General features: G+C 35.8%; 2 protein-coding genes across 3 annotated transcripts in view; one reads left to right on the top strand and one right to left on the bottom strand.

The window, feature by feature from the left end:
* Positions 1–1,657: 1,657 nt before the first annotated feature.
* Positions 1,658–13,542, bottom strand: pch2 (pachytene checkpoint 2 protein). 2 transcript variants are annotated; one of them, XM_071587980.1, is made up of 8 exons: positions 13,304–13,533; positions 13,061–13,223; positions 12,749–12,931; positions 12,177–12,404; positions 11,873–12,066; positions 9,607–9,760; positions 5,876–5,988; positions 1,658–1,902 (listed from the first exon to the last, which is right to left on the bottom strand). In XM_071587980.1, the coding sequence occupies exons 1-8, from the start codon at positions 13,345–13,347 to the stop codon at positions 1,734–1,736; spliced, it is 1,248 nt and encodes a 415-aa protein (XP_071444081.1). In that variant the 5' UTR covers positions 13,348–13,533; the 3' UTR covers positions 1,658–1,733. The 2 variants fall into 2 exon arrangements, with proteins under 2 accessions (XP_071444081.1, XP_071444083.1); XM_071587982.1 differs by lacking the exon at positions 1,658–1,902 and adding an exon at positions 8,554–8,722 and having other exon boundaries at positions 5,891–5,988; positions 13,304–13,542.
* Positions 13,543–13,658: 116 nt separating this feature from the next.
* Positions 13,659–26,903, top strand: part of LOC139690374 (lipid scramblase CLPTM1L) — a 56,130-nt gene continuing 42,885 nt past the window's right edge. Inside the window, exons 1-3 of the mRNA XM_071587804.1 lie at positions 13,659–13,925; positions 13,997–14,097; positions 23,604–23,808. Coding sequence (XP_071443905.1) covers positions 13,770–13,925; positions 13,997–14,097; positions 23,604–23,808 — 462 coding nt within the window. The 5' untranslated portion in view covers positions 13,659–13,769. The remainder of the gene's footprint in view (positions 13,926–13,996; positions 14,098–23,603; positions 23,809–26,903) is intronic.

A 26,903-nucleotide genomic window follows, 5' to 3' on the forward strand; every position in this document is an offset into this window, starting at 1 on the left:
TTAAACAAGTCTGCCTATATTAATTTAAACAGGCTTTACCATATTTGAGAGGTAGCTTCCAATTTAAAAACATTTCTTTATTTCGTAAAAGAACTACAGCAGCTCATTTCAATCAATAGCTTGGGATAAGGATTTTATATGAAGTTCCTAGCATCCAATAATGAATCATGCTTGTATTTTTTGTAAAATAGTATTTTTTTCGAAGTGCATGCAAAACCTTCCAAGAGTGAACAAGTACAGGATATCAATAAATCAAACACATCATCAATCAGAAGGACATTTGCTTTTGCTCACCTTTAATCTTACAATTTTTCATTTGATTGAATGATTCTTGTTAATCACCATTATATAAGAGCAGGGTGGGACAACTTAGATTCCTTTTTTCAAATGCGAAACACTTCCAAAAAAGGAAGTTATGTTGCCACACTGTGTTTACATTCAAGGATTCCTATATTTTTATATGTGGTACCTAGGCACAGCTGACATGTAAAATGTAGGGATAGATGAAATCCATGTCAACTCCAATTTGATTTTTAACCAGCTGGAAAGTGAATCCAATAATGTGTAATCGACAAAATGAACGAATATATCTTCTGTTTGGCCTGGTGATTCATCAGAATCCTTGGTGGTAATAAATGAACAATTACACATTGTGGCAGATAAATTGGGTGTGAATGAATGTGAGGCTTCAGGAATTATTGAAATGAGAACTCTTATAATATTCAGGTAGAGAAATTAATTTGGATTAGACTTGATAATCGAAGCGGAACTTATGAGAAACACAGCATATTCTCTGATTATCCTAAAATCTTTCCTTTTAAATAATTTGAGAAGTAACCTCATTTTTCAACTAAGAAATTGGAATTTCACAGGGATAAATCTGATACAGAGATGTCCGCAGTGGATCTTCAAATGTTGAATTAAGGAACCCTAATGGCAAATTAGTCCTGCATTTTGGAGCTTTCCGGTGCTGTGGTACTTCCATTTCGAACCTAATATTCATACAGATGCATGTCCAACATAATTATCATAATGTAGAAGTTTTAAAGTTTATTACATTTACTACATTTCTCACTTCATTTCATGCCATTTGATGCGCATGGTTTGTATAAAAAGTATCAGGAAAAGTTTCAGAAAAATAGATTTATTTCATTCACTTAGGAAATAGTCAGCTAGTGCCCAATTGAGACTTCTTGGAGGGATTGGGGAATCATCATGTTGCAGTCACAGGTCTTCGCAAGCAGACCCTCGACTCTGCTCTTGGTCGTCCGTGAAGACTTACAAGATGAGCTTGGTGCAGATATTTTGCATTTTCAAATTTTCAGTGATAATGGTGTGCACTGTCATCTTGTCAATGCCAATACATTAATGATCAATCAATATATATCAATGCCAATATATAATGATCTGTGATAATACGCTCACTTAACTGACGTTCTGGATTCAGCTCTTCATGCACTTGTCAGGAAAAAATTGTTACCTATACTTATTTTAGAAAATACCTTTCCAAACCTGTTACATCATATGCATACAGGTGGGTTAAAATAGTCATATTGAGTTTGGCCATGTTGAGTCATTGATGGTTTAGACTAGGATAATGACATGGATAATTTCAACCATTGATTTAATGATTTACAAATGCAGTAACTGGGTCAGTAGTTTATTTCAACATTATTTACAGATATCTGTTGATCAAATTCATTTCAACAATGAAACATATGATGATAAAAGTGTTAACTTGCATCTCTAGCAAACTCTTCACAGTCTAATTTTTGCTTGAAGACAGCTTTTTCCAGTGCTTTCATGAAGTCCTCCAAAGGTACTACTGAAGACTGAATGAAATGTGCATGTGCTAAGAAGGGTATCTTACGTAATGTTCTCCCACTCATGCCCTCACTGGCCCTATGAAAAGAAAGAGAATGTAATAATTAAAACTGAAATAACAGTTTAAGCTTAAAATTAAAGATCAGCATAGCCATTAACAACACTATTGACTCAGCACGTAAATTTCTCCAGCAAATTGGAACCTTCAGGTATCAATATTGAAACAAAGGAAGAGAGAGTAAATATGCATTAGTGTATCAAATAAGATGATGATTTGCAAAGGTTATATTAGATTGTTGGAAAGACTAGATTTGAAGACGTTAAAGGAAAGAGTTAACCAAACCCTTTTGTTTCTGAATGACATACTTTGTTAGAGATTGCATCTCCAGGACTCGTTTGAAATTTTTAGTCCATGAAGAGTGCTTCAACGAGTTAGAAACTAAATATTCCTGAAAAGCTTTACAATTGCACAGGAATTATTTTGTTATTAAATAACAAATATCTCCATGTCGCAAAGTATCTATGTTTTGATGTAGGTGGTATAGATGAATTGAACTTACTATATAAACCATAAATTCTATTAAAACCTTTCTGTATTATAAATAGAAGTTTGTATAAGTTATAAACCTTTTAATTGACTACATACTACTCTAATAGGCAGACTGCAACTTACATTTAACCAGGAGAGTATAAACATACGTTGAAAAATGAATAGGTACATCAAAATGATAAGCAAAGGTTGATAATGAATTGAATTCCCGTAAATGTCTATGCCATATGCATTGCTGCCTTTGGTATGCATGTTGAGACCAATCAATGGAGTACCAATTATAGAAGCAAGGCTATGACACAGCCAATACCTTTGTACCATGTGGCCCATAATTGTATTTCCATTCACTAAGGCATTATCTACTTTCATTAATACCTGTGGTTACAGTTATTGTAGGCCTGGAGTGGCAAAGTACACAAAAAATGACATAGTAGCCCAAATAGCTGGATTAAGCTACAAAGGGAGACTAAATTCGAGACGATGCTCATTTTCAAATGAAATTAAAATTACAGGCATGAATTGAAACTACAGGGTGTGGCTAGATAACTTCCTTTTTTGAAAGCATTTATAAAAAGGAAGTTATGTAGCCGCACCCTGCATATTCAATTAATATGCATTAATTTTATCTATCATAAAATTGCTAACCAGTTAAGTCTCTGTTTGGAAAATAAATATAAATTTCTATACCAGTGAGAGTAATTTCATATAGTTCAGAAAATTAAATAAAATCAGAAGCATAACGCAACAAAACAGTTTACAAATTCAAAGAAACTGAGAGAGATGCTGCAAAAGTAACTTTTAATGGAGACATTCACTAAGTGTGCATTACAGCACTACAATTTCAGAGTGTAATCCTGGGCAATGTTAATGATTTTTACGCTCTGAAATTGTTGCATTGTAAAACATTTCTCACTATTAAATTCAGGAAAAACATTTTTCAAAGCTAACAGTTTCAGGCTTAACTTTGTGGAATTCTTTCATGGTGAGGGTAAAAGAAAGAGAAAAAACATATTTCACTTCCACACACATGAAGTGTGTGGAAGTGCCAAGTGTTTTTTCTCTTTCTTTCACCCTCAACATTTCTCAAACAAATTTTTTTAATGCACTGAAAGTATTCACAACAACAATTTCCATTTGCTGCAAAATAACAATCTCAAATAAAGGCTTGATTAAAATTATGCTGTTGCCCTTGACCAATAATGAAAAAATTACCACTGGAAATCAATGGGGCTGGATACCTCTCTATAACATGTTGCTGCAGGATTTAGTTCTTAACATCTGTTTCACAGTGATAAGTTTTTAATGTCGCGTCATTTGGAAAAAATATGAAACCTTGGGTGAATGTAATTTTCACAACAATATCCAAATACTGAAGATGTAGGCTTGACTGACTTCATAAGATAGGTCAGCAAAGGAGAACCCTTAGGGGCTATGGTGTATGTTACATATATTGCCCAATTATAAGAAAAATGACCAGTAAAAAATGAGATGAGGGATCCAAAATGCTAGAGAAAATGGAGAAAATTGGTCATCTTTAGGTGATGCAATACTTTCATTTTAAAGGCTGCAGCCCAACCAATGTAAAAGCTGGACTGGATTGTACTCTGGGTGAGTCTGCTCCTTCGTTTACAACAGTAAAATATTGGGTAGCAGAGTTTAAACGAGGCTGTGGAAGCTGTCAAGATGAGCATCACATTGGTTGAGCAAATGAGGTGACGACTCCAGAAACGGTGAAGAAAATCCACAAAGTGATTCTGGATGATCATCAACTGAAAGTGCACATGCTAGCAGAAATAGTAGGCATTTCAAAAAGTACGGTACATCACATATTAGCTGAAAATTTGGACATGAGAAAGCTGTATACAGGATGGGTGCCGCATTTGCTCCCACTCGAGCTAAATCAGTGTTCTGAAGATGTTTCCATTGAGTGTTTAGCAAAGTTTCACTGTAACAAAGCAAATTTTTTCACCAGTTCCAAACTGTGGATGAAACATGGGTCCATTACTTCACACCTAAGAGAAAAGAACAATCAAAACAATGGATTCAAATGGGAGAACCGACTCCAAAGAAGGCGAAGACTGTTTCATCCGCAGGCGAGGTCATGGCGTCCATGGAGTTTTCTGGGATAATTTTCATTAACTATCTTGAAAAAGGAAAAACTATCAACAGCGAGTATAATGCAATGTTTGAGCGAAGAAATCAAGGAAAAGCAGCCACATTTGGCTAAGAAGAAAGTATTGTTTCATCAAGATAATGCACCAGCTCACAAATCCATTATTGCAATGACCAAAATTCATGAATTCAAGTTTGAATTGCCACCACATGCATGCTATTCACCAGATTAATCCCCCTCAGATTATTTTCTGTTTGCAAACTTGAAAAAACAGTCAAAGATTTTCCAGCAATAAAGAATTGATGCTGGCAGTTAATGGCTATTTAGAATAGCAAAACAGTTATGATAAAAAGGGAATCGAAAGAATTGAACATCGTTGGGAAAAGTGTATAGAGTTGAAAGAAGATTACGTTGAAAAATAAATACATTTTTTTCCAAAATATTTGTGTTTTCTTTGTTGGGTCGGGTACTCCTGGGATTACCCTCCTACTTTTACAAATCGTAATACAAACATGAGTGTATATGGTCAATGTTGACCAGTTGGAGCTCACATTTTGTATGCAATTTTAGGAACAGTGGCCCAAAATCCTTTTTATAAAGCATAATTTTGAGAGCTCATTCAGTTAAACATAAAGTTGACATCAGATGGTAAAAAATGTGTAATTTTTGTCCTTGACCTTTCAATTCCCATTTCCTATGTCACACTTTTAGTTACCTAACACTGAAAAATTGGAAGAATTGAAATAAAGCATAGTAAATAATTGCATATGCCAATGTTTTGCACCAGCAGCCCAGTATTTATATTGAATAAAAGATTTCTATGACTATTGATAGCAATTAATAAATTCTAGGAACATCAAGACTATTTCTTATCTGTTACTTCATACTGGACTTACTCTGTTTAGTGAGATTGCTTCTGTAAATTCCAATATTTTTAACTCTTTATATTTATTATTGATAAGAACAAAGTATAATCTAATATGAAGATCTCTAACATGTAACATAATTTTATAGATAAATTTACAACATTTATCATACTAAATTAAATGTCATTAGCAGTCCAAGAAGAAATGGCTACGACTTAAGCAGACTTAATCCAGTATGATTAAATAGTTATGAAAGTGATTGTATGTAAATTGATGATGTTGAAAAATTTGGTAATGAAAGGTAAGCATTTTAAAGTTAATAATAAAGTAAATAAATATAGAAAACTTGAATTCCCTAAGCCTAAGAACAATGAATTGTGGAGATCCTCTAGGATTAAACAAGGTTTTAATTACATAAGAAATGATTGGCATTGTACAAATTATACCAGTTTTCCTCTGAGCAAAAATTTGTAACTTTATTTAAGACTAACAATGATTATCTTATATGTTATATTGACTTACCTAGCAATAGCCAATAGCTGAATACTCAATCGGGTGGCATCATTTTCCTCAAATTTAGTCAACTGCAAAGACCTAATTGGAAATATTTTTTCAACTGGTGTGATTATTCCAACCTGAAAATATTAGGCTGATTAGATCTAATCAATCTAAGCGATGACTTGGCATCCAACCACTGGATAAAATACTTTTCCTAATTCTACTTAGCCATTCACATGTGATGTAGATGATTAACTAAATACTGCATGGCAGAAATGCTTGTAAATTAATACGTGAAGTGGTTGTTAAAGTCTGATATTTGAAAAAAAAAATAAATTTTTTATCATACCTAACATGGAGTAACAAGCAGGGCATAATTATGGTGCAATTATACTACCTACATCATCTGATTTCTTGAATTAACAACATAAAATGAAAACTCTTATAGCCGTAATAAGTAGATTTCCCAGATTTCTTGAATTTTAAATTAGTTCCCAATGGCAACCCTTATACAATTGTAATATCTTTTTTTCAACTAATGTTGAAGAATGAAAGTTCTATTTAAACAAAATGCCCTCATCTGTTCTGATGCACTTTCTCCTTAAATACTAGGCTCTCATTGATGCTCCATTTTTCTGGTTTAATTATTTTATATTTAACCTTTCAGCTTGTCGCAAGGGTTCGTCATTGTACCAAATATCATATCTCATTTTATTTTGGAAGTGCTTGTTAAAAGCATATTTACTTTACAAGCCTAGGAAGTGGTTATAAAAAAACCCCTGTGAAACCCTAATAAATTCTTGTCAGTTTATATCCACTAATGGAAGATCATTAAAAAGGAAATGGGGAGGAGAGCGTACCGAGAGCTAAATAATAAATTTAGTTAAGAAACTAAAATAGCCATGGAAATTAGGTGGAAAGGTCAGAGTGGGGATACAGAGAAATTCCAAGCATGAAAAAGTAAAGGAGCAATATAAGAAGATAAGAAAACTGTCTGGAGGCAGTAATAGAAAAAAAATGTCCATCCAATAAGAGATGAGACAGAAAAAGTTAATAATGGAACCAGGAAAGTCCGAAATAATACTTAGAAAAGTTTTATGGCCAGTCAGCATTGAGAGAAAATTGATGTAGACAAGGATAGCTTGGGTCCATGAATATTACACAGTGACACAGAAAGATCACTGAGAGAAATTAAGTCAATAAATGCTGACAGATTATATTGAAAATATTATTGAAGTCTAAGGAAAACGGAAGCAAAAGATTTTTTAGACTATATAGTAGTGATGAGGAGGAAATTTGGTGGGAAGATTTCACGACTAATTTTGTTCCCATTCCAAAAAGAGTCAAGTGGTAATATGAGACGAATATAGGACAAAAAGTTCAATTTTCCACTCAGCTAAGGCAATTCCGGGAATCATAAATTGAAGATTATGCAATGGTACCAAACCATGCAAAGGCAAGAACCAGCAGGGGTTTGAAAGGGAAGAAGAACAAGAGTTATTTCTGAAATAAGAACATAGAGAGTGAGTGTGTGAGTTAGAATGCAAGAGTTTACTGCCACTTATTAAATATAGTTAACAATATCCCTTTTCTGGGTCCTAAAACAGAAGCATTAACGCGAGAGATGACCGTTAAAAATGATCATAGAATATTAACACTAAGTCTTTGTGCTTAATGGATTTGGAGCTTTGGCTTGAATGAGTAGAGTGGACAGAATTGATGAAAATATTTCATAATGAAAGGTATTCATTGGACTTATTTGAAACCTATATATGAATCAGACAGCACAGGAAAGGGTAGCAGAAGTAGAATTGGGGTGGATATTGATGATTTAGACATTTTACCATTATTGCCAGTACATTCCAGCCCATATGTAGTGGAAATGTTAAGGGTGGCATGAGAAAGGCTTAAACTTAGAATGGAAGTGGAAGTAGATTTCCATATAATCAAGGAGGAGGTTAGTCAGACAGTAGTGGGAGAGCAATTATTGAGTATGGTTTACAAAAGCAATGAGAGAATCATGGGATGAAGATTAACCTTAAGAAAATGGAAGTTAAGAGATTTTCTAGAATCGGGTAAACTATGTCTAACAATTAATAAGAATGGAATAATCTCGATTAGGTGGAGCAGTTCGATATTTGAGGAGAATATTTAAGGAAAATGGGTATAATAATAGGGCATTTGGAGAAGAGCTGACAAAAGAAGCATCTATACAGAGACTTTCTTATAGGTGAGCTAAGTATTAAGTAAAGATGCAAATAAAGATAAGTAAAGAATTCAATGAGGGCCATATTACTGTATAGATTTAAACCTGGTATTTGAGGAATTAAGACAATCGTAGATTAGAATCTTTTGACACATATAAAAAAAATTTTGGGTAGAAAGGGAAAAAAACTTGGATTTTAAATATGGTGGGTAAAGAGAGTATGTAGACAGGGGAAATGTGAAAAAGGAAGAAAGTGCATGGAGGAATTATTGACAGGTAATGAGATGCTGATGGCATTGATGGAGGGGAGAAGTAAATGGCATAGAAGAAGGAAGAGACAAGGCTTTTTGGACTGCATGAAGACAGACACAAGTTACGAACAAATAAGAAGGAAATATTGTACATCTAATGAGAACTTCTCATTATTTGTAGAAAATAAGAATCGTTCAAAACCTACTCTTAATATGTAGAAAACCATGAAGTTATAGCTACTGACCTGCAAATAATATACTTCAATAGTAGTTCCACAACCCATATGGGAAAGTACGGCTCAAAAGGAAATTAGAAGAAGGCTCGTAACATCTTGGCCATTTTCCATTAAAAATGAGCCACCAATAACTCATCAGATTCGTATACTTTCCAGAAGTGTGACAAATTATTATTTTCTGAAGGAGAGCAGAAATGGAGTAAGATAAAAGGAAATTTAAAGTGTTAATATTTTCAGGAAAAAATTTGTGTAAATAAACTTTTCTGAATGGTAAAATCTGGTGAATAGTCTTCACAAATTATGCATTACGCTTATATCCTTGAAGAGGACAAAACTATCATACTGGGCCTTTCCTATCAAGTTCTGCCATACAATTCTTTCAATCTAAAGGGAAATCCATGCTTTCCATTCTAAGCTTACATTCACTCAGAAAATTTGTGCCACTGTGCCAAAAATGAATTGCGTTCCTTCCTATTCCATTGCATGGGCCCAAGCAAGGAAAACAATATTTTACAAGACTATTAGAGTTGAAGTGAAGGAGCTAATTTAAAAATAAATCAAATGGAAGAAAATTAAAAGAATAATTTTTTTTATTATCACATTAAATAATTGCTCTGGTATGAAGTACATATGGTATACATAAGAAAGAAATAAGTATGAAGCAAATACAAGTAACGTCACAGTTGGATTTCAGAGAGGAAAGCATCAAAATATTCTTGGCTTAGCATAAATTGTTTGTATAAATATTTTAATCAAATACTTCTAATTTTAACTGGTTTCGACATGAGCCCAAGGTTCAAAATAACTAAGAATGTCAAATGAATATATTAAGTCAATAGTGATTCGTTCGCTGCGATGAATTTTCCTATTATGAAGTTTTCACCAAAAATTTGTATTCTTACTTCATAAAAGTTATGATTAACAGACTTATGTTTTGTTAAGAATATTAAGGAGGGAATGATATATTTCATGTAATTACGTATTTCAAAGAAAGCAAAAGCACAATACAAGCCTCTGCACAAATAACACACCTTGGTATTAAATTAGATAGTCTACACTCACCCTTAGAAGTTCATTAATGCATGAATGATATATTTTGTAGATGGCAAATGCCGAAGGAAGACCAATGTACTGCTTGATATCAGCCCGATCAATAAATGCCAGGTCAATTGCATTTGTCAGATTTGAGGTGGTTAAAATAAGAACATTGGGATACCTGAAAATCATATTTTATGAAATAAAATGCAATCATTATCAAATAAACCTATGCACCCAGAGAGAGTTTCAGCTCAAATATTTCAACAACAATGGAAGATATTGAGCATTAACACTGTAAAGTTCAAATTCATTCCATGCATGATACACAGCTGTACTCTGCTCAGGAAAAGACCGTCTCTGTAACATATTTTTGAGCAATAGAAAGTAAACATTTATTGACTCTCAAATTGCTGATAGCATCAAACAGTGAATGCACATCCCATTCTGTACAACATTGTTTACACCCAGAGTAAATCAATTTATTATTATATCAATCTTTCAGATGTAAATTACTCATTAGTTCACAATCATTTAATGCACTTCCCATAATTTCAACAATAGAAAAAAGTCAATACAAGAACACTTCATTTCACATACTTCAAGTTTTCATTTCCATATAAATTAATTGATGTAATTATTAGGCATCTCATTGAACTAAATTGGATGACTAATGTATACACTTTAAGCTTTACCATTGCTTAATATTTACTGTTCAGTGTATTAAATGATTACATAGGAGAAGACTGGAAGTATAGACAACTTTTCTGGAATCAGCATAAGTATGGATAGTGAATAGAGAGATAGTTATATGGGTACTAATACTGCTGAATATTAAAGCAAAAGGAAACTACTGCTCCTAGAGATAGTATTGAAATGAATTATTGCTTCATTTCACCTTTTTATAAATTTCAATAGTTGTTTCCCTTAATAGCAACTCAAAGAGTTGTGTCTCCCCTTGATTGGACTAAGTTTAATTCAAGACATCTTATTAGAAATATTTTCATTAAAAAATTTTTTTCATTTTCATACTGAATAGTTTTTAAATTGCTTGCTTTACTGTCATGATAATAAAATCTGGTACTTATCAAATAAATGGGGGTCAAGATGTTGACTTAATATTTATTCAGTTACTAATGTTTGGTTTTATTTATTTATTGAGAAGTAATAGCAGTTAGTAAGGGAAGCAACCGACAGATGAGATTATTTTCACCTTTAGAAGTGGCACTGTAATTTGGAAGGGGTAAGATTTTCAGGGAAAGGGGAAATATCGAAGAGAAATCCAGTTTTGGCATTGGCCTACACAATGGAAAATGCCAAGAGGTGCACAATTTGATATGCTATTTGATTGATAGTGTACTCCACCTGAAGTCCTCCCCTTGTGGGACCCAATCAGGGATCTGAAAAATTCTACCACCACTAGGATTTCAACCTGAGTAGGAAACCAGTACGTAGGCCAAAAAATGAAACTGATTCCACATCTATGTTTATTAACTGACTGAGGTATATTCAATGGCAAACTTTTAACATAAGTGTTATTAGTGAAGTGTTTATCCCTTATCATGAGAATTTGTTGAAAGTTTCTGATCGGAGATCGGCAACATTTGTTTGCTATCAAGGACCAAGTACATCCAGGGAGAATGAACAAAGGGCTCATATTACTGGAGGATATACTCCGCACAGGCATTAAAAGTATGTTTGGGTGCCATAATTTAACAGTCCAGTAAAACTTTTTTGAATCCATATTAGGAATGTAAACTCAGAATATTCAATGATTTTAGGGAACTGTAGGGACATGGTAGTCCAGTGGGTAAAGCATTTGACTACTGACCAGAGGGTCCCGGTTATATGTGCAGGCAGGGCAGCGAAAGGAACTTCCATACCCTTGTATGTGAATTCCACATGTTGTTGGGCTTGGTACTAGGTGAACTCACCTATCAAGTCAACCTTTGGGCTGATAACTGTGGTTTTTTCGTGTAATGGAGGAATTAAAAGCACAGGAACACTACAAAGGAGCATTTATACTCTCCTTTGACTCAGTGTGTGTGGTGCCAAGGGGAAGAGAATGTTTTTCATTGGATTCTTGAGTTAATAACTGTCACATCCCCACCTGAATGACATTGCCTTTTTGACTATAGGCTAAATATTTTCATATTGGTTGAGTTGGTGGGGTTGAGTGAAAATGAAACCCAACTTGACCATTTTCAACCATCCTACCTTTAACCAATAAGTATCTAAATTACCTTAATATCTACTGTATATCTACATATTCTGATATTTATATGATACTTACCTTCGCATCTGGTCAATTTGTGTCAAAACTGCATTGACAACACGTAATGAATCTGAAGGTTCACTGCTGGACATAGAAGCCTTACGAGCATGTGCTAAACTTTCCACTTCATCTAAAAGGACACATACTAATGCTTCTTTATCATCAATAAGGTCTCGAATTTTTTCAAACATTTTCATAACAAGCTTACCACTCTGTAAATGGAATGAGTAGTTTGGTATCACAATACTCCTAGTATTTTCAAACATATATAACAAAATTGACCACAGTAAATAAAAGTAATGGATAAAAACGTATTCCAAACCTCTGAAAACCATTTGGAAAATAGACTGTGGCTATTTATTTCCACCAACTGCCCATGCCTGTAGCGTTCTGAAAGTCGAATACTCAATTTTTGTGCAAGAGCTTTGCAGAGCGAGGTTTTCCCAGTTCCAGGTGGGCCATGGAGCAAGACAACTCGATTCCAAGATACAACATTTGTATCAACTTTTTTATCCGAAAAAAGAAGAGTAGTCTCTACAAAGTTCAGCAACTGTAAGAAGGAAGAAATCACAATGCAAATTTTAAAATACGAAATTATATCATGGCATACCACTAAACCATGCAACTGAAAACAAAGTAGCAAAATATAGAATGTTTATGGGAGCACATTTAGCATTCCCGCCCCATTTGCCAAAAAGCTGTACCGTAAGCACCCTACTTTAAATATCCCACTGATTTAACGCCTAGTTAAATATGCCACAATTTCTATATTCCTCATGTCTCCTTTATATTCCTATAGGAGCCGCCAGAATTCTATAATCACACACGTTATGACACGAACAATCTTACAGGACCATATTTAGAGAAACGAAGAATTAAATGCAAAAAATATACATTATCCTTAATACTGCTGTCATACACCAACGATTCCCAAAGTCCATGAAAATCTGTGGAAGGTAATATCCAATGGTTTGCTGCGGTCATATCTTCTTCCTCGTCCATAACTTCTGCCTGTGGTCCCGCATCATCAAGCCGATACACATAATACTTTATGATGACCTCTGAAACCTTCACACTCTGCAAAATACAATTCAGGAACTAGTACTCAAAACAACGCACACAAACTGATGCATTAAATCATAAATGCTAGCATCAAAGTCGACGTGGCTCTCAATTTATAAGTAATATTACAACAATGTTCGTTACCTCTTTCTCGATTTCACATGGTAAATCACTAATATAAATGGCTTGGACGTGTTCGTCTAAAAACTTTGGATTGAGGTTTGTTAAGGTAACTCCCGGGGTTATATAACCTTCATCTTCAACGATCTTTTTAATGTAGTTCCGTAATGACTCTTTTGTCAGCGTGCTGAAATGTGTGTAATAATTAAATAGCGACATTTCAGTACTCAAATAGCCACCACGGTATCCCATGACACAAACTCATACCTGTCCTGACGTTGAACTATTTCTATGTGTAGAGGAAACTTCATTTTAAATACAACCAGCTGAGGGAAGAACTTATTTTTCTTTTAGTTCAACAATGACCGTCTTCGATTTGAAATCACCTCCATCAACTACCATCTAGTGCAAGTGTCATCAACATCATACCTATAAGAATATGAATGCTAATCTGTAAGCGTTAAAAATCATTCTTTTTGGAACAAAAAATATTTAAAACAATATAAATTATCATTAAAAGATATAATACCCGAGTAAAACAAAAAATTGATTAAAAAAGTAAACGGAAACAGCGGGAATCGAATCTTTGAAAAATATGAAATACGAAATGCAAACAGTGCTAACTTCGAAACCGTTAAGATGATGTTCAAGTGTGAAAACGTTATCCGAAGTCTTGTATTACCCAACATTTTACAATGTCCCAAGTGTTGCTAGTACTGCGATAGTTACAATCATGCGCTGGCCATCTTTTACTCTCATTATTTCGGGCTTATTTTTGGGATATATAGTTCATTCAATATGGACGCTGGCACAGCTCTTTGTCCCTACCTCCTGTACCGCAGGAGAGGACTGCTTTGAACCTTTTCTGCGCCCCGAATCCAAACTACAGGTATGGATTTCGTGTCTTTTTTATTTAAACTGCCCTTTAAAATATTTTTACAATTCTCTTATCTCTTTCAGTTGCTGATGTTCACTTCTCCAATGGATAAACCTACTCAGCAGAGACATTTTAAGCCTTTTCTAAATGTCCCCAACTTCGACTATACATCACCGTTTGAAAAGTATGCTAATATGTATAACGATTTATTCTTGTAAATTTTAGCCAAGTTAAGTTTGACGTGTATCTATCAGGCGGTATCATTATTTCACATGTAAGTGTATAGTATGTATATTTTGTTACATGTATTTTATAATGACGGAATGATATCGCCGTAAAGATCATTTCATCATTAAAACTTGAAGCGACGAAGCACCGAAGTATGGCGAATGAAGGGTTTTCTTGTGTTCATTGACGAGATATTTGTCCTTTATGGTCTTAATTTATCCGATGTCCATACTCAAAATAGTCAGCAATTGAGGATAAACGAGTATTGTAAGGATTTTGTTTTTAATAACTAGCAACGTGTAGATGGGTTTTAATAATTTTGTTTAGCCAATTTATTCCATATATTATATTTATTTATTACAGAAAATGGCTTATGTTGTCTCATCATGTTTCTGCAATTAAAAAAAAGAATCTTCAAACCTAATCCTTGTTTGAATCACCTCTAAATTTTCATAATCAAAAGTTGTTTCCATCAATGAAGACTTAAATGGCCATCGACCATGTACTAAAGTTTTCAAATGTGGGACTTATTCAGTGGCTTTGAAGGCGTGCAATTGTTCTAGTATTTGTGTGCTAGCTCTAGTATCTGGATTAATATCATTTAATATGACGAAGGCTGATCTTTGTTTATTTTAGCAACCTGAGTGAAATTCTTTAACATATCTGTGATTGTTTACACCCTCATGATCTGCCCAACCTATGCTGTATCCTGCACCTCATTTGTTTATAACTGAAAATGCCGAGCTTCAACCCATTTCTAGGAAACCTGATATATGACATAGAAAAACATAATTGTGATACTGAACCTGCTTTGGGTCCTCTATCCATTCCAACTGAATTTTCTAGCACTGCAATATGTTTTCTAGTCTAAAAGTAAATATATCCTAACTTGACACCCTTCACTGTTAAAATGAACTAAAAATGTTGAAACGGTTTCCACATCATAAAATGATTTCGTGGCCAGCCACCCACTTTCCTTTGAGATTGAAGGAGTGGGAGAAGAATTATATCTTTGGATTATTTGATAAATTTGATTTTATTGAGGGTCTAGTAGTTGTGGGAGAATGTCAACTGCTGCCTACCCAGGGGTGTTGTTGGTTTGATTCCCACCTAGGTTGGTTTTCCTCCTACTAGAGCTTGGATGCCTGTTATTATCTTAATGATATATTCTGGTTTTAAATAATGAGGTAATGACCAAAAAAATGAGGCGATTTTCAGATTAGTGCTAAATAGAAAAACTTATAGACATGTTTGTAGAGGGTTGAGTCCTTCTCTTAGTCTAAGGCATCAGTCATGTGGAACCTGCATTTTATTTTTATAAATGAGGACGCTCTCATTGGTACCATGACACATTGTACCAAATACATAAATTGCAGATGCCATTCTTGTTTACTTCTCCTTGCACAGATCAGGATTTGTCTATTCCAGTGGTGTTATGGGAGTAACCATTTAAAAAAATGTCCTGTCACAATACATAAACCATTTTTTAACCATCTGACTGTGTTTGTATACATTTTTACTCCCTACTGATTATTTTATTTTTTTACATACCTAGGAACTATGATAAATTTTCTGTTTCTTGGGAGTGGATGCGGATACAGATCACAGTTGAGTACTAATGAAGGGTAATGTCAGTAGTTTAAAACAGGGAAGACAAGTAAGGAAATGGAATGTAGAAGCATTAGCTGGGACAAAATGAAAGGATTGCCAGGAGACCTTAGAAAAGTTATGATTGAGGAAAGGTATAATAAGTGGAGAAATGGAGCATACCAAGAAAAGGATGTCAAAATTGGCAAACAAAACTAAGAGAAGTGAAAAGGGACAAGGGTGCCAAAAGAAGATATAAGGAAATGGAAGAAGGTAAACTCTGAATTAAGTAGAAAGAAGCACAAGTTGATAATTCTTAAACTGAGGAGGGAAACTAATATGACAAAGGAAGCATGGCGGAGGATGAAGTGCGAGGGCATGGAGAGTTTGCAAAGGAAGGTAAAATTGGTGCTCAACCCAAGGAGTTAAAATATCTATTGGAAAGTTAGAAGGGAAAATCCATGTACACTATTAAAGTTATGTCAGGTAAAGTACTATTTGAACGTGGAAAGATTTGATAGGGAAAAAAATACACAGGATCTATATGTTAAAGATATTTGCCAGCAAGTTTAAACAGAGAAAGAGGGTATGGTGTAGATGAGGAGAGCTTAGGACCAGGTATACTCTCTTGCAAGATGAAAAGGGAATTTAAATCAAATAGGCCATGTGGATAAATAACATTCCTGTAAAACTATTTCAGGGTTTAGGAAAAAGGAAAGAAGATCTTGATCATATGCTAATTTGTTGCATTTTTGAGGTAGGAATTAGGCTGGAAGATTTTGTCAGATCGATATTACTTCCCATCCTAATAATAAGGGAAAGGCAGCTGTAAATAGGACAAGAACAATTTTGCTTTCATTTGCAGAAAAAGTGGTACTTGAATCATCAATAAGAGGATAGAGGAGGGCTAATGATAACTTGGAGGGATGATCATTTTGGTTTCAGGAAGATTGAATTTAATGCAATATCAGTAATGAGATCACTGATGGAAAAGAAAATAGTGTAATCCAGGTTTATTTGTTTGTCTAGCAGATTTTTAGAAGGCATTTGATGGAGTAATGACTAGAAAAAGGAATTATTACAGAAGATAAGAGTTGATTGGAGGGATAGACTACTTATACATAACCTGTATTTGTGTTAAACTGTTCGGCAGCTAATGGAGGGTAAGGATAACCAGTGTTCGGAAGAGGGGTATGTCTGGGATTTTCCTAATTGCCCATGATTTAAATTTATATGCAGTGGAAATGGCAAGGGAGGAACTGGAGAGGGAATGAGTCTGTGAAGAATTCATGAAATTATTATTATTTATTCTCACCAGGCGATAAGGATACAATACAACAATAGGTCATTTGCACATGGATGCAAGTCATGTAAATATATGAAAAATCATGGTAGTATTTCGTAAAAATTACAGCAATATACACAAATGTGTAAGAAATTGCATCAACCTACCCAGGAATATGTAAAAATTACTGCTAAGTACTTAAATACGCTAAGTATCATTATTTCACAGGATAGAACATCTCCTTCCACAGGTAATTTTTAAGTCGCTCTTAAAACTACTATCACCTTCAATAACTGAGGTAAATGATTAAATAATTGTCCATTTCCTTAAGTCCTCTTTTAAAGTTTTAGTTATTATGCATGTGTAATGTATATCGTTAATACCCCTTATGTTATAACCATGCACATCTCCATTTAGAGTGATGCAGTAAAATGTAAAATAGATGGATATGCAATCAAATGAAGCAATTAGCATGGACAGAGCATTTTTGGGAGGAATCTCAAGAAGGCAGGAAAGATGGAGTCAGAGAATTTTGATTGGTGATGGAATCTTGATGACTGATAGAAGGGAGAGTGTTAGGAAAGATAGGAATGTTTTGTCGAGTAATGGGAGTTAAAATGATTGAGGAAATAAAAAAGTTCATTGTAGTGTGGTGTCTCAGGTTTTGTATTTTTAAGTAAAGCTAATAAATGCGTTTATGTCCATCCCCGACCCCAGTGGTGGCGGGGTTATATCCTCGCCTGCCTACCCAGAGATTGTGGGTTTGATTCCCGCCTATGTGATTTTTACTCCATCTAGTGGGTGTGTGTAATTGTCTAATTTTTATATCATTAGATAAAGGCTGAAATGCTGTTTTTGGACTAATGTAAAAGAAATTCAAAAACTTAACTCAAAGCAATTGACTATCACACACACACACACACACACATATATATATATATATATATATATATTTTATTTTTTGATTCTATTGTAATTGTTGAACTTCTTCAATGCATATGAAATGAGTTTTCAATTTTAGGATGTGCAATAAATATTTCATCACTCTGATATTCTCATGCTATCTTTTGAAAATACCACAATTTACATTTTAGTTTATTAATATTTCTTCTCATAAAGATTATAAAATAGAATTTGCCAGTTAAATGCTTCTTTGGTCAACACAGGATTATTATGAAATAAGTAGTTGAATAAAAATTTAGGTTTTGGTGCCATTTGAAATGATAATAGAATTCGTAATTACTTTGCGCAAAAACTATTTTTATAATGCAATTTTCTTCCTAAGCTCAATATCAAACCCACCTCTACCATACAAATTATCTTCTGTTCTCATCCTTCCCTGCTTGTATACATAATTTATTTCATCACTTTGCTCATTGCCAGTTCCCCATGTGAGCATTCTATGACTCCCGCCTTTTTCAGAAGTACCATATAAGTTCTTTTTTTCCAGCCATGAATTAAAATTCTTTGTCTTCATCTCCATCTAGCTTATTTCTCTTTCCTCTCAATTCCCAGTTCTAAAAAACCTCACTCAAAGTAATCTTCTTCCCCTAAGAACTAGTCCTAAACCTTACCATTCTATGCAACTTAAAATAATAATATAATTGAATTTATATTTGACTACTAATACACTATTAACCTGGTTTCACTCCCTCCTTTTCTTACATTCTTTTTGTTTACTTCATTTTATATATCTACTTTTTTATATTTAACTCCTCTCCTAACTTCTGCAGTATACAGTTCACCTGCCAAAAGTTTTGTTCCTATGGCCAATATACAGCACTCACCTTTTTATTTACTTTATCATGTGCTGTGCTCACTGTCTTTCTTAGGAAAGCTGAGTGAGAATATTCTACATAAAGATTGATTTGAACTTGATGTGAGAATTGTCTTCCTCTTCATTTAGAATATATAATCTATTAGTTATTTTTTCACTTGAATAACATAAAGATTGCTCATAGTTCTTTTATTAGTGCTGTAGCATTCTTTGTAGCTCAAGTAAATTACACCCTTTCCATTATACAATGGAAACTTATTCTATGCTCAAGTTAGGTTTCTTTATTAGATCTTATCTAATGCATCTTTAGGAGAACATAAACATAAAAAGTATTGCAAAATATATTTTGCAGGTTGTCCTGTGATGAAGTATTAAGATTGTTCTAGTGTGTTCTTGTGATTGGTTCGTTGACTAATTTGGTGTGAATGGAAGGTCTCCTTAATATGGTTTGTCACCTAGGCCTATAATTCCATTGCCTACCATAATCATTGTGCCCATAGTGTGTATGACCTAGAGGATATCTAAGCTCATCCCTATTTGAATGTCTATGTACCTCTGCTTTTCCAGGATTCCAAAATTGATGTCCCCAAGAAGTTATTGAGGTTCCTCCTTTTGCAGGAAACTAAAATGTGTGACATAGCTTGTTCTTTTCTTCACATCATATGCATCTGGCTCTGTTGGCTGGATTTTGGCCAGGTGGTAGCCCAATTATCATTTTAATTGAAGCAAAAGTGAGGATCTGGTTGGCCTTCAATCCTTGGGTTTTGCAAATTTATCTCCAATATCATGGTATTACTGCTATGCCTGTAATTGGTATTGCCTGTATTTGAGAAGGGAGAGGTTTTGTTAAATAGGCCAGGTTACTGATGGTACAACCAAGTGCATCCAGTTTATCTCTGGATAACTCGTCAAGCCATTGAATTAATGTCAGGTGATTTAATGGCTCTGCTTACTGGCTAACTATTAATGATTGTTTCTGATTGACTGCTGTAACATTGTTTCATTGCAATAACATTGGCGTGGTCAGCTTAGCTTTGAGGGTTTAATTCTGTTTTTTGTTAGATATGTAGTGCAATGAAATGTAGAAATAAGTATTTTAGGGAAACTTTCTATTTATTCGAAAGCTACTATTAAACAATAGAGCAAAACAATGCAACAATTTCAGAATGTAAAAATCATTCACCTTGACCGGATTCGATCCCGGATCCCTCAATGCCCGGTCGAGTACTCGAGCCAGTTAAGCTATGGAGGCATCCTCTTAAACTCTGAAATTTTGGGGGCTTTTAAGGAACAAGATGTTGTGACGGAATACCAAGCATACAATGTCACAGGCATTCGTAGTCGTGCACAGCGCACCATAGTCCATGAGGTGAAAGCCAACTTTTAAACATTTAGGCTGTTTGTACCTTGACAAATTCCAAAGAAACTGCGGAAGATGCCATGTCATAACATCTTGTTCCTTTAAAGCCCCCAAAATTTCAGAGTTAAAGAGGAAGCCTCGATAGCTGAACTGGCTAAAGCACTCAACGACATATTGAAGGATCCGGGTTTGAATCCCAGTCAAGGCGAATGATTTTTACACTCTGATATTGTTGCATTGAAATGCACATTAGCGGATGAATTCTTTAAAAGGTACTGTTGTGGCATCTTCCGCAGTTTCTTTGGAATAGAGCAAAAGGTGGTCAAAGGAAAAATTATTAGATTTCTGTGGGTATAATAGAAAAAACTGGTATTATTGACCTACAAAATTATTTGACAAAAATTTCATCTTTCTTCATTTGGGCCATTTAAAATTGTTGTCTATCTAGCTGTCTTGGGTTTGAATGTGCCATTTGCTCTTATTGGCCACCTGTATCTACAATGTATTGCATATTATGAACCTACAAAGGCAATACTGCAGTACTGTCAATATCTGCAATGACAGTTTCATCCTCTGTACAATTTTTAAAAATATTTTCCTGATTCCTTCACCAAGTGATATTTTTATTCTCGGTTGGTAAGATGAAATGTCATAATGGCATGCACAGTTGGCAGAAATTCCTATGTTATCAGCTCGGTGAGATACTAATTACCATTATTATCAGAATTCTCCGACTCCTTGCTCATACTTTTCAGGGTCAATTGCACTGAGAAGCTGTACAATGATCCAAAGGTCTCCTGCAATGCCAAATTTCTTTATAGTCCAGTGTATACCTTAATTGTCCTTTCCTTCTTCCCTAATTACAAAAATGCGGAAAAATACAAAAATTCTCCGGGAACAACAGTTGGATAGCCAGGTCATAGCTGATGATGCTGAAGTGTGATCACAGATGCCCAAGGCAGAAACCGTTAGTTTCTCCTTGTGAATTACTACACTAGAGTTAGCATAAAAATCTTTAAAGTTAACGGTAAATAATGCTTTCTCCAGGTTTTTATGCATAGGGTTCTCTCATCCTGGAAAACCTTTAAAATTCAGAGCATTTTGGTTTTGTTGGAAATTCAAGGGACATATTTCCTGTAAAAATCTGTTTCGTAAAATTTTAAAATATAAAATTAGGAAAGTTCTCTGGCTTTCATTTTGAGGTATGTTCAAAAGATGCTATCAATCTTGGCATTTTTGTTCTTCTTTGGCATCCTAATCCTACTTGACCCTCCATTGGAAGGCATTGTATTGAGATTTCACAAATTGAGGTAGTGGACCATACTGTACATCAAAGTTATAGTTTAAACATTTTGTTCTTCGAATATTTTATTTAGTTCCAATTTGTTCATTTTTCTATGATATTGATGTTTGTAAAATTTGTTATTTAGAGAAAATATCTTTCCTTGCTATTTATTTGTCGAGAAATGATTTCCTTGCACTTGTGAGTGATTTTCAGCCTTCCTTTGGAGTAATGATGATTTATTTTTAGAACAAATGAAGTGATACTGCCATCACCACTGTTGGTGTTCTTTTTGAGATGAACCATTTTAGTCAAACAGTACAACAATATTTTTTCAGAATGTTGGTTTCATTTTCCGGGAAATCAATTTCTCTAAGGAATGATTTGCTATCAATAACTTTTGATTGCAAGAGAATTTTTGATGAGGATGGCGTACTTGCTCAATATTCTTCATGTATTTATTTATACTTACAGCATACCTCAGTATATGTAATATGGTCGATATCATAATGTAACTATCAACCATTGTTTGCAATTTTTTACATTCTAATCAATAATTATTGCCTCATAACCAATTTAGTTGAAATATAAATTTTTTTCAGTAAAGTTGAATGTTAGTTTTAAATACAGTAGTTTCTCAATGTTGGAACCACTGAATTTTGTTATGTAACTATTAAGTTTCAGAGACACTTTAATTTTTACAATAAAATAACTTATATGTTCTTAGGTAAGACTAGCATTTGTAAACAACAACAGTTATTGTTCATATCATGCAAGATGGTGCTGGTAACCTTTAACTCAATAAGGGTAGCCCTTATTTATAATATCTGTATGATGGATCTGGGATTCAATATGGATAATTTGAGTTATCCCAGTCAGTATCGTTGAATTATGAAATAAGATCCTTATCTTTTCAATCTCTATTATCTTCTTAACCTTTGATTTTAAAATTGTTCTCAAAGTATTTTAAATATGGGGAAAAAATTGATTGCATCTGCATAATCTCTATTCCTTTCTCATTCTTAGTATAATTTTTCATAACAGATAGGTCTGATATTATGTTCCTTATCTAACACATAATTGTTGTTACTACTGTGGTCTCATGTATAAGGGTATATTTCTACAATTCATAAGAAAATGAGTGCCTCAACCAATCACATGGCACAACAATTTTTACTTATAACAGAGTTGATTTGGCTGCAGTTGAAAGCATTATGATAGACTATTTGTGTGAAGTTGTGAGAGGAATGGGGTTGCCAAAACATGTATCAAATAGGAATTAACACCAATTGATCTAATTTATCAGTGTGGATTAAAATCTTTAATGTCTAAACTCTGTTAAACTTTGTCTTACTAGTTCTTTTCTAGGCTGCATGTACTTACTGAGTGTTTTTCATTCAATAAAGGATAGAGGTTTATTAGTTAACTAATAACAAAAGAGTTTTTGACTTATTGTGATGAAATAGATTTTTATGCTTTACATGTTTTCTTAAAATTTGCATCTACTCTGCTCTAGGTAGGGAATATTGTACCTTGCCTGAAGTTGATGAAAATGTCCGAGTGACTGCATGCCACTGACTCAAGAATGAGGAATTGGTGCATTCAGAATGTTAATTTTCCTAAACTGGAAAAACAGCTTCTTCATTCATTTTAGGGTTTAACCTTTGCACTAAATGAACATGCTTAGGAGTCTTTGAATCATTATGTGCTTGAGAGACTTAATCGAAAGAAATGGACCATTGTTTCTGGGGTGACCAGATCACATATTTGTGGATGCTTATTTCCTTTCCGTTTGATTTTGGTATTTTTAATGTTGATTGCTATGGGTGTTAATTTTAACAGTATTGTATTACAACAAAATGTTAAATTTTCTTAAGATTACATTTTAAATTAAATGTGCCATGTAGATAGTAGAGTCAACATTTGCATAATACTGCTAAAAGAGGCTAATATGCCAAGTACAGCCAAATTGCTCTAGATATGCTTCCACAGCCAGTGGAAATAAGCCCACAATCTATAAAAATTTGTATTTATTCTATGGCAGTGTACCAGCATATTTAAATCTTGTAGCATTTGAATTTTGGCTTCTTTTGTGTCATTATACCTTCTTTGGAACCTCTTTCCATTTTTTTAACTGTCTACTGACCATTATTTTCTACTCTGGATTTCAGAAATCTTCCTCTGGAGTTGCCACTAAAGACACGGCAAAATGGGTCTCTGTATCTTCACATATGGGTTTGTTCCCAATCCCAGCCACAAGGTGATGACTCTGCCATATTGAGCAGATTGCTTAGAGATCCTAGCTCATACCACATTAGAATCCAGTTGACCCAATATCACATTCCAAATTCAGAGGCTTTCAATCTGCTGCGACAGGTGTGTTTAATTATCATTGTTTTTAAGGTACTAGTTATCATATGGTTATGCTGTGTAGAAAGTAGATATTTCTGAGCTAGTGTGAGAGAACAGGTTGTCTTTTATCATCCCTCTCCTGGTATATACTCCTCTCACTGACTGGCATAAATTATTGTATAAAAGCTGCAGCGTTTTCTTTCGCTTCAAAATCAAAGAACTGGCTGCAGGATGGATGGAAAGTTTGCGCTAAAATTGGAATTCATTGACTGAAGGTCATGTAAGGGACTTGCAGGAGGGAAGGAGTCAATGGGAGTGGGATAAAGAGTTTTGCCCACCCACCCACCTCATCCTCAGATTAAGTTCTCAGAAATTCTTGCTGTATAGTCTGTAGGCAAAGGTAAGGCACAGATGGCACTGAGTTTGCGTGTAGAATTCATTTGTTTTTATAATGCTAGTCAAATATGGCTGTACATAGGAAAGTGCTATGGTTTGTTTCAGGTTTTTTTTAGATATTTCACTGACCATCCACTTTTGAGTTTCGCCGTTTGTTTTGATCAATTTTGAATTGTCATTGTTAACCATCCGGTCTATAACCAAACTTCCACCATTCATTCTATAACTGGGTACCCACCTACTGCTGTCAGGAATGACAGCAAAAGATGGTACTCAGTGGGCTGAGGCACCAACAAGGGAACATCAAGTTGCAAGGCATAATGTTGTGCAACAGAGATATTGACCTAATAGGAACAGCAAAATGCTGTCGTGACACAATCATATTATTTTCACTCCGAAAGCAAGTAATATCATTATGCGTCATACGAATACAAAACCCCCCCGCGGGTAGGGGGATAGAGAATACTCCCGCAGTATCCCTGCTTGTCGTAAGAGGCGACTAAAAGGGCGGGGAGAAAACCCCGAAAACAAACCCCAAGCCAGCAAGGGATGCGTCCGGACAGTGCTGTGGATCCACTGTCTGTGAGCGGCCATACCATCTGGCCTGCGATCCGCCCAGGTGTTTGCCGTGCCTGGAGACCCGTAAGGGAGAAAAGGGGATCCTGGAGGGTGAGCTTTCTGGTTCCCAGCAGGGTGTCGGATGCCCTGTATGGACCGGGGAGTGATACCCCTCTTCGGCCCCGGATTTCGTGTAAACGGGAGGCCGGGAGCTAGCCACTCCCGGTCAATCGGCTTCCGTCGCGTTTTCGCTCCGGTGGCGAGTGCCAAGGTTGTGGGGGTCTGCGTAGGGAGGTCGGAGATGTAAGGGTTTTGGTGGGCCCTTGCACCGAAGATCCACCCCGAAACAGACAACCACTCCTGAAGCGCTATATCCCTCGAGTTAGCCCTGGCGACCGCTCCGGTTTGGCGGAGTGGCGTCCCAAATGTGTGGCTCCGTGGCGGGTGGGGAGGCCGAGGGACGAATAATTAATTATTATGGAGGAAAAACCCTTTCCACCACTAAAAAGATCCCGTCCGGACACCGGCGGGGGAGAAAAGTGCATAGGCGCATGTAAGCGCTATTTAATTATGTCGTGCATAAAGGAAGGTGAAACCTTGAAAAAGGTTTCTCCTTTCTTAATTCGCAGAGTTTTGTCACAGATTGTGCCTGGGGACCCAAAGAGCGTGAAGAAGCTCCGGGATGGTACACTTCTTATAGAGACCCTGAACGATACACAAAGCGATAAACTGCTTGCTATGGGAATGCTCCATGACATTCCGATTAAGGTGGAGGTGCACCGCACTCTTAACACCTGTCGGGGAGTCATCAGTCACTACGACCTCCTATACGTGGACATCGAAGAAATCAAGAGAGAAATGTTCTCTCAGGGAGTGACTGATTGTCGTCGACTCACCACGAGGCGCAACGGAGAAAACGTAAACAGCACCTCCGTGATCTTGACGTTTGCGCGTGATAGACTACCCGACAAGGTGTTTGTGGGCTATGAATCGGTACCAGTGAGGCCATTCATCCCAAATCCCGTGCGTTGTTTCAAATGCCAACGGTTCGGCCATGTCGCGTCGCGTTGCGAGGGTAAGGCCACCTGCCCGCGCTGTGGCAAAGACGCGCACGAGGATAAAGAGTGCTCTTCGGAACCTCTTTGTGTGAATTGCGAGGGTACACACCCAGTGTACTCTCGTGATTGCCCGAAGATGAAAGAAGAGAGGAAAGTCATGGAGATAAAAACCCTTGAAAAAATCCCATATGCGGAAGCGAGGAGAAAATACAGGGCGCTAATCGCTCCAACTTTCTCCCGGTCCTTTGCTTCCGTTGCAACCACGCAATGTGTAAAGTGTACCATTGCCACGCAGACGGAGATACCGAAAGAATCCCCAGTTGAAAACACGCAAGTGCCTAAACCCAAAAGGGTGAAGGATGGGAAGAGTAAGGTGGACAAGGAGCCACCTACTCCTGTGGGCCCTTCAAAGAAGAGCCCACAGAAAACCACCAAGGGGAACACGCCAAAAGGGCGTGAGAATACACCTTCCCCGCCGCCTCCAGTGAAGCCAAAGAGGCCGGAGGTAATTGAAGAGGACCAGAGTATCTCTGATACTGAGGTCTTCGCAAACGAGTGGAAGAGGAAACATCGCTTCAAGCGATAACCTCAATAGAGTTGGTCATCTCCCTTTTTAGTCATCTTATTTATTTATATATTTATTTATTTATTTTAATTTAACACTTTAAATGTGTTCCATTCTGCAGTGGAACTGCAATGGCTTTTATCGGCACAAGGAGGAGCTGGCCATTTTAATCCAAGATTTTAAACCCTCTTGTATTTGTCTCCAAGAGACCCATTTTAAGGCTGAAGATAAGGGTATTCTGAAGGGATTCACTGTTTTTAGAACGGATGACCTAAGTGGCCAACGAGCCCAAGGGGGAGTAGCAGTTGCGGCCCGTGAGGCCCTTTACACCTCGCGAGTCCAACTGAACTCTCCATTCCAGGCCGTCGCTGTCACGGTGCACACCCCTGAGAGGATGACGTTATGCAACGTGTATCTGCCAGAGGGTGCACCGGTGACCCGCCTGAACCTTGAAGCCCTTGTCCACCAGCTTCCTCAGCCGTTCATTTTGATGGGAGATTTTAATGCCCATGATCCTCTCTGGGGAGGGCCAGAAACCCAAA

This window comes from Hetaerina americana, unplaced genomic scaffold (assembly GCF_022747635.1).
Source record: "Hetaerina americana unplaced genomic scaffold, ioHetAmer1.1.p SCAF_3, whole genome shotgun sequence".
Lineage (NCBI taxonomy): Eukaryota > Metazoa > Arthropoda > Insecta > Odonata > Calopterygidae > Hetaerina > Hetaerina americana.